At 37.2% G+C, this 9,509-nt stretch overlaps 1 protein-coding gene across 1 annotated transcript; it reads left to right on the top strand.

Moving 5' to 3' along the window:
- The first annotated feature begins 605 nt into the window (after positions 1-605).
- LOC146728641 (uncharacterized) lies at positions 606-8,794 on the top strand. Its single transcript, XM_085496136.1, has 6 exons — positions 606-657; positions 1,140-1,373; positions 2,807-3,028; positions 3,910-4,143; positions 5,883-6,149; positions 8,499-8,794. The coding sequence occupies exons 1-6, from the start codon at positions 606-608 to the stop codon at positions 8,792-8,794; spliced, it is 1,305 nt and encodes a 434-aa protein (XP_085352262.1).
- Positions 8,795-9,509: the final 715 nt, after the last annotated feature.

Genomic DNA, 9,509 nt, shown 5'->3' with positions numbered 1-9,509 from the left:
TATGAAATGAACCGATGTGTTATCCTATTAACACGACGCTTCTCGCCATGTGGATGATCTTACTAAGTACATTGTAATGCTGAAACGCAAGGGGATTCAAATTTGGAAAAAAATGTACAAGGTAGTGATAATATTTCATGATTCATGGCTAACGTGAGTTCAAGGTGAAGATGAATTGATAACACACACTGGGAGTTTTCTGCATGTATAATAAAAATTGAGCGCAACCACGTGTGACACCACTGCCACGATAACAATGCATTGTTCACCAGTGTATCGCGATTAACTGACACAGAAAACTGTATACACAATAAACGGCTCATGATTCCCACGTGGCTACTAATGTGAAACCCTTTAATATTATAAATGGATCCTTACTTGATTGGTTTTGTTAATTAGTCATCTACATCACACTCTAATAAATAACATATTCAGTTAAGCTATATTTTTAGTAGCTGGTGCTTACGGTAAACACCATTCACTCTTGTGTCAACGACGACTAATGCTCGAGATTATTTGTCATACACGATATTTCAACGATATCACGTGTTGCTCCATAAAACAAACTGGGAGCGATTCTTCGCTGAATCGATGTTGTTGTCACTATGATTGCCTTTCAGTTTTTTTGTGTAGTTTGCGTATGTCTCACAGGAATTGGTGAGTGATTCAAATACATTGTTTTGTTTTTTGTTATCTGTAGAAAAATGAATATAATTCAATAAGTCATTTTCGATATATTTTCGACGCGGATTCCGACGGTTATGCTTAGGCGGTTAAGCGAGTTTGAGTGAGTTGTAAACATGTGATGTTGGTCAGATCCTTGTAACGCCGAGTGGTGTTCATAGAATCCTGACTATAGAGGTGTGTATTTCCAACCATAAACATACAACGAGTAATAGTTTCTGACTAATACCAAATGAAGGAAAACACGAAATATTGGGTAAAATAGGTTCCCTGAGTACTAGTCATATGTATACAGTTCTGTTATATAAATATCTTTAAATATTTACCAATATCTATCAATATTTATATAGATGTTAGATGATATGCTCGTATGCGTTGTCACAATGCACATCAATAATTCAATGTATATTACATATAATTCAAATACATTTACATAAATCGATTAGTTTTTTCAGACTCTAGACGAATACCGCTGGTTAATGTCGCGGTTGGCAAAGATGCTTTCACCTACCTGCATTACAAGGAATACCACTTGGTCACAAAGGCACCACGAACAGTGGACGGAGTCATTGGTGAGTGGCGGGAAGACCAGTTGAACTGTTCTCCTGTTGAACTTGGACAGAGTCCGTGGTGGCTGATGGTCGACCTTGGAAGAAGCTATAGAGTGTTCCGTGTAATTGTCATCACACGTAAGTGATGTTTTAAACTACACATATCTTTTTTATAATTTGTATAGATGATATAAAGTGCAATCCGTGTTGTGTAACAGAAATAAAGGCTGCCATATTACCATAGGTCAGACCAGCGATTTCCGTTCAAAGGCTAATTGTTGGCTGCACCTCATCCATCCCACCCTTCCCTGTAGACATAGGTTTCTTGGCACCAGTAGAATTGAGTTGTTGCGTACTTTTTTGTTTCACCTATGAACTTTTTTAAAATGTGAAGCTAATTATTTTTTCTGTGATTATATCCCAGAATAGGTATTTCGTCCTACTCGAAATCTGACACCAAAATCGTTCCATGAATAAACATTTTCCTCAAAATTGTTAATGTAGCTTCTCGAATATAACGTCGGAAAGAGATTGAACCAGATTTCAATTTTAGAGCAACAAAGTCATAATTACTAGAAACTTATTAACATCATTTTATCTCAAAAGCTTATGATTTTATGATTTATTGTGTCGGAAAACTTTTTCAATTTTGACTGACGTTTTCAAATTAAAAGCTAATATTTCGCAAGATTTTTGTAATCTTTCTAAAAAATGTTTTAAGCATCAAACTCATTAGATATTCAAACCCATGACGGATTTTCACCTTTCTACAGAATTTCAGTCGCGGCATTCGAATAGCATTCTGACGAGTAGCGTAACACGAGATCGTCTCAAAACTTCGAACGCTTTATATTCTGTTGTCGGCCACTAGTCAATATGTCCTTACAATTCTTTAAGAATCGTCGACTTCTTGATGAATGCGAATGCATTTAAAAAAATTAGGTATTGTCACAAAATGAATAAAGCAGATGTGATCGAACTAACAACACAAACTTTCACACTCGGAAAGTCGGAAATATTATTTCTCATCCAAATTGCCCAAAGAAATTAATCAAAAAATGCAGATATTGTCTTGCAATTAACAAACGCATGCGCATAACAAATGTGGAAGCAATCCATGTATTTATTTCCAAGTAGACATTAATTTCAGTAAAGTTAACACTAGATTGACAGACGATTGATGGGCCATCATTTAACTTAAACTAAATATTCATTGTACTATTTGTTGCCATGGTAATTTTCAATCAGTAAAGCCTGGTTTTGGTAGCACTAAATCGTAACAAAGACATTAGACTTAACTTGGGAAATTTATTGAATAATAGGTCACTGTAGTATTTGTTCAGTTATATTTTAAATGCATTTATACGGAAATACATTTGTGTAAATTATACGACTTATTGTCCGTAGCTTGCCTTGTTGCTTTTCGGAACACTGTTTTCAGGATGGCAACAAATAATACTTGTTCAAAATAAACCTATATCTACTGGTAAATGCAGCCAACTACATCAATTGTATTTTTTCTGAGATTTATCCCCTAGATTATTGTTAGTGAAGGATTTTTTAACTTCCAGCAGCGAACCAGTGGGGAGTAGTGGCTGAAGCCCGGGTTGGTTTATTTCCATATGATATTCTCCTTAATGAATTGTGTGGAAAAACTCTTGAATACTGTGGAACGGCACGACAGCCAATGTCGTTCGACTGCACGGAGCCAGTGCTTGGTCGGATCGTTAGTGTACAACTGTTTGAAGGCGAGCCGTCTCTCGATATATGCGAGGTACAAGTCATAGCGGAAGGTAAGGTCAAACTCACCCAATGTTGAACAACATAATGCGTTGTCGAATTTTAAGCTATATGTATTAATTTGTTTGGTAACATCATTCTATGCGAAAAAATGTCGCTATTGCTGATTTAATTATTTGTCTTGTCTGTGCCAATATCTTCTTTTCGAGCACTATTTTCTCGATGTACAGCTTGAAATGTTATTATTTAACACCCCCCTCCGCATTATTTCAATTAGTCGACCCCTATAGTAGAAGCTGTGTGTTACACTGAAACACCATGGCTAGTCGGTGCTATTAGCTACACTAAACAGTGTACACGCGGACACTTCTTACATTTATTCATTTGATTGAAAAGCCGAATATTTAACACATTACACAAGCTATTTTAGACTACACACATGCCAAAGCCAATGTTATGCTCATGTCCACGTATAACACAAGTTTAAAGGGCGGTTTTTACATGTGATACGGAAAGATAGTATAAATATAAACACGTGTACATTCAAATGGCATCTTCATTATGAAATATAATTTAAATAATTTATAGTACTTCGTATGTCAATCTTAAATCCTGAATTTGCATTGGCTTGCTTTAATATACAGCTGTGATGTAATGCAATCAGTGTGTGTGTGTGTTTGTTTCTTTGCTCGTTTGTTTGTTTATTTGTTGATCTATTTTAAACCTCTAATCATTATAGTAAATATATATATATATATATTATTTATATTGTTTGTATGCACAAACCGGGGAGTACGTCGAGAAGCAAATACGAACGAGGTTAAATTTGATGACGCAATGGTATGTTCCCAAACTGTGTGAATACATGCAATGCAATACATTACGTAACTTGGCAACATATTTGTATTCTAGTGTTCGTACATTCTCTAAACAGATTTACCAAACGTTGCTTTACTCAAAAGTACGGAACAGAGCTCTACTTACACATGGAACAGTACGTTCATTGGACATTCTAATTTTGCTGTTGATGGGAACAAATTGAATAATCTTGCCATGTGCGCTATAACCCTGGGTTACACTAAATCGCCATGGTGGCGCGTGGACCTAGAGGACGTGTACATTGTCCAGTATGTGACTATTATCAGAGCTGTGACTGAAATCGAATATGGTGAGTAGCTAATAATACAGTCGCGGACAAAATATCACGTTAGTTATGTGCGTTACTCTCTGTAGTCGCGTGTAATACCCAGTTATTAATATTGCGTCTGTGTTTTCCCATGTTAGTCTCGTTTTGGCGTGTATGTATGTATGGGTGTCTCCACATGGAGCATTTGGTTCCCGTGCATGACAGACATTTCCACGGTCATCCCTTACGAGAAGCCGCCATGCTACTCTGGCCTTGGCTGTATTAAAACATCATACAAGATGTAAATGTCTCGCTGTTAGCAATATCAATATTATACGCACTATGCATTAAACTTGCTTTCGTTTTCACGTCAAAGGGGCCTTGTTCATGTAAATCTTAAATGAACCCATACATATTTTTATCCAAGTTCACTTCAATAAACATTTAGTTTTCCGTGTTTATCTCAAAACGATGTTTTTGTTGTAAGACCCTTACAAAACTAACCACTTCCTTTGTTTGTTCACGCATAACGTGAGATCTCACAGTGAACGGAAAATAAACTATTATATTGTAATAATATTAAAAACTCCCTTGTGACCAATAACATGTCTGTCACGTGTCGTATATTTTATGAGTAATAATATGCTAATGCAAATGATTGGTTGTACGTTTCATACACACGTGTGGGATATTGAATGTGGGTAAGTTTGAAATAAATTAATTTAAATGATTATGCGAAGCAATTAAACTCAGTCAGCTTTAACCAACTGAATATTAAGACACAATTAACATGGTTTTAATTTCTTTCAACATATTTACAGGGAAATATAACAACTATAATTGACAGTCACATTTCGCCGATAATATATTACTTGTTTTAACCGTGACTCATTTTAAAAGCATCCCATGTTGTATTGCAGATAGCTTACTTGTTCATTTGTCAAAGTCATGTAAGCATCATTAATTAATAAAATATTGCAACAACACAACAAAACAGCAAATCCAAATTATCAAATTTTACAGAAAACATTATTTTAATCCAATGGGCATTTTAGAATTTCCACGACTCGCCAAAAACGAACGGGGGGGGGGTCGGTATTATTTTTTCTAAAGTCTATTCTACGTCGGAACGGTGGTCGCAATGATCAGGTTATTTTTTTATTTTCTGTAAATGTATTTAGGCAAATGAAATGTTCATAGGGTTCACTGTCACTAGTGGACGGTTCGGATTAGGGATATTAGACCAAACTTCAAGTTGAACGTTACAATGTCACAATACTAGTACATCATCTATAAATTTCACTTTCTGGGACGAAGCTGTGACGTGTGACGTATATGGATAAAGGAATGGCGTATATTGATAAAGGGAATGTCGTTTAAATCGATCACGGTTCTTGGCTATGTTGTCGTTCGTCGTCTAGAATTCTGTAAAATCTCCTAAAACATACTAGTAATCTTCATTGGTGTACGATTACAGATCAAGACGAAATCGACGCAACCTTAGTAATCCTACAATTAAAGCGCGGTGGTCGTCGCACAGCGCATGTTTGAATTTCATGTAAATAAACAATGTATATTACACGCGTTGTATACGTCGCTCTTTAAGTCAGAGAAGCATTTCGTCACTGGAGGACGCGGTTTATAGGAAACGTGTATTGTATTTTCGCTTGAAGTTACCCCAATGCTACAAAACGTTTATCAGAATATCGCATTACTCATTGTAATTGTTCCTAACCATTTTAGCATTACAGTTTTTGCATGTGCTTATTTGTTAACACTAGGCTGTAAAGAGTGGACACGTTGGTTTAGTACGGATAGTCCACTGGGTAATAACGATGGTGAAACGATCAACAGGTTTCGAAATTCGTTGCCAGACGAGATGTGTGAATTTCCCACAGATGTGCAGGCACGAACGGTTGACGGTCATATTCCAGCTGAAGATACTGGTCAGATTTTCCAAAATTACGATATAAAGACGGGGTTTAGGTGCGCCAATAGTGCTAACGACCCAACATGTCTTAACTATGAAGCAAGGTATTGCTGTTCTGGTAAGAATTAACTGCATTTAGATATGGTATTTCACATTTGTTACTGCATCTCTATGTTATAACGTGCCGTAATTGTTACGGTATTGCGCGGGGAATCTGCATTCTGCCTTATTTGGAAATGCGAATTATAAATTTGCAACGACTACGCGATATTTCTAGGACGATTGGATATTGATTGTTTTCAAACACAGGAAATAGCGTCAATTTCCACTGACTGTCACCTCATCCTCAGTTCTGTACGTCAATCGACTAATCAAGTGGGTCTGGAAGATGTATAATAATAAGGTTATTTCGAGTATACCGGACGGTATGCACTCTTCAATACAATCTGCAGTCGCGGTCGTTATGTTTACTAGTATTATACATCTGTCACCGTAATGCCATAAGTTACATCGTGCCGTAATTTTGCGGTATTTTACGGGGTATTTTCATCCTACCATATTAGAAAATGCGAATTCCAAATATAATTACGCGCGGGTAAGCGTCCTCTAACAATAAAACCAAACATGGCTGCCACCAGGGTTTGTCCGGACTCCACACAAAGAGGTTCGCTAATTCTGTTCTAAACTTTTTGGATTTCAGCATTCCCATGATGTTTCCTTGGAAGGAAAAGATGTATAATAATAAGGTCATTAAAGTTACAGTCTGCCGTAATTTTGTGGTATTTTATGGGGTATTTCATCCTACCATATTAGGAAATGCGAATTCCAAAATATGGAATGATTACGCGCGTCGGTCGATATTTCCGCTGTACTGTCTTCGTGCATACTTTGAAGTATCCTAGTAAATAATCTCATATTATTACACGTCTTCCCGCATAATAACTTCGCTCATGTCAAACCAATTAACACTACATATTCACATCTGCTAAGCAAGTGTGAAGTTCACATATCTGGAAACGCGCAACTGAGATAACATTTGTGATAGTGTTGGATAGCAATGGTCGTATCACGTACCGATTCGGTTAAAATAATATATTAAAAATAGAAGTGCCATGGAGGCTTGAGGTCACATGGGCCATATAAAAAGGGACATGCAATTATTGTGGGTATTCCATTTAAATGACCTCAGTACACAATAAAGTTATGTCAACACCATTGGTGCATTCTGCGTCCAGCTGCACGAACATTAGTCACATTTGTTCGTTAAAAAAATAATTATAATTCCAGTAAATCCGGATATATATCACGGGGGTAAAATATTTTCCTCTGGGTTTCTCCACACGTGTCAGGGGGGAATCTCGTCTCGTCTCTATATCGCGTCCCCTTGAGGTACGGGATCGGGAAAGTCACTAAAGCTTTACAGTCAAATAAGACACACACAACAAATACGTTTCAACTCTCGTCTTAGTCGATCTTTTGAGCACTCTACAAGACACAGCGCCCTGGGGAAAAGTCCCCAAGACTATCGCAAGGCTGACCCAAGACTCGCCCAAGACTGGACTGCCTCAAGGCTCTCTAGGACTGGACTCTCGACTGCGTCTGTCCTCGTGTACTCGCCAAGACCAACTCAAAACTCTCTTTATTCATTTTCAAAACTCTAACCAATTACAAAGCAGTAAAAAGACTCTAGGGCGCAACCTTCAATCATAAAGCCAATCACACTAAGTACTGAACACGTCATATCTTTTGATTAATCGTTCACTACATTAATAACTACGAATACCAACTGTCAGAAATAGTAGTCCGAATAGCGACGGTTATCTCGTAATTAGTTCCAAATCACTGAGTCGAGTTCCGTCCAGGACCTCGCCTGCCTAAACTATGACAGACATAACACAGCAATTCGCTCGTAATCAGCTAATTAAGTCGATTAACAGATACGCGAAAACAAATTCATGACATATACATGCCTGTGCAATCTGTGGGTATGAGTGAAAATAAAAACAGCTTTTAAGTAAATAAAATTGCTTAATATAAATAACGACCTGTAAAACATTAAATAATTATAACAAGCCAAGTATTTGTCATTTGTTATCAGCGATATAGCCTAGGCCGTCTGACAAATTTCAATATCGACATAGAATAATCGTCATATCAAAAAGTTAACAACTAAAACTGTTTCTAAATGCCCCAGATGTATGTATCAATTGAATTGATTGTACTGGATACCAGACTAAAACTGTTATATATTTGAGTGGAAAGTTATCGAAAACAATTGGCTTCAAAATCCATCGCATCATCAACACCTCCATTTCGCGATTTTTTTTATTTTATTTAAACTACAAAAACAAATTAATCGCCCGACTGCGCCAGTCTAGGTGAGATGTTGTAGTCGCGCATATGCATCATAAATATGCAAAACATATTCATCGACATATTAATTAATTAATTTATTTATTTATTTCAGTTGAACCCCGGAGTTTGTCAGGCGCTGTGGTCAGAGTGGGTTTCTCAGAGTTGTCGGAAAATCCTATCTGCGGCCATGTTATTGATGATACGCCTGTTATTACTTCGGAGGAAAGTACTTTGGACTGCGACTATCTGATGGGAAAATTTGTGAGTGTACAGCTAGAAGATATGGATAACATTCCCATGCAGTTATGTGAGGTAGAGGTATACGCAGGTAGGTTGCAAGGTGTTCCCACTGTGGAGAAACATCTTGACTGTTGTTTTATTGCACCTCCGCTCGCAACAGAGATTTGAGTTTGCATGACCTTTGTACTGCGAACGGTAGCCAATCACAACCCTAGCAGACGCGCGCGTTACAGATAACTGAATAATTGAGTTTATTGGAATATGGACGACGTTGCTGTTTTGTCCGAGAATGACATACATCATTATAAAACTAACAGCGCCATCGACCCAATAAACGCAACTATCTCCATTTTGGTTTAATATTCATGATTATTAATGTCGGTCAAATCCAACCAGCAAATCAATGAGCACAGTGCCAGATGACGTAATTTAAAAGCGGTCCAATGTCATTCCCTTATCGCTCATTCAGAATTATAAGAATGAGGGGAACGGGTTGTGTCGATAGTATGCGATTATAAGTAGAATACTTACAAGATAAAAGAAAATTTATTGATATTAAAAAATCTTATTATACATCTTTCTCCGTAACGCATGCCGCAATTTTGCGGGGTATTTACAGCCTACCATATTAGGAAACGCGAATTCCAAATATGAAACGATTACACGCGTAAGCGTCCTCTAATAATAAAAACAAACATGGGTGCCTCCAGGTTTTGACCGAACCCACACAAAGAAGTTCGCTAAATATTTTCTAATGTATTCCTGGGGGGAATAATAATAAGGTTATTACGAGGATACTTCAAAGTATGCACTCAAACATGTACGCGATCGCATCGACCTCCGCTGCGCGTCAGTCGATACTTGCCCATACTGTCTTCGTGCA

This window comes from Saccoglossus kowalevskii, chromosome 22, assembly GCF_978046115.1.
Source record: "Saccoglossus kowalevskii chromosome 22, keSacKowa6.1, whole genome shotgun sequence".
NCBI lineage: Eukaryota > Metazoa > Hemichordata > Enteropneusta > Harrimaniidae > Saccoglossus > Saccoglossus kowalevskii.
This window is presented reverse-complemented; position numbering and strand designations above follow the sequence as displayed.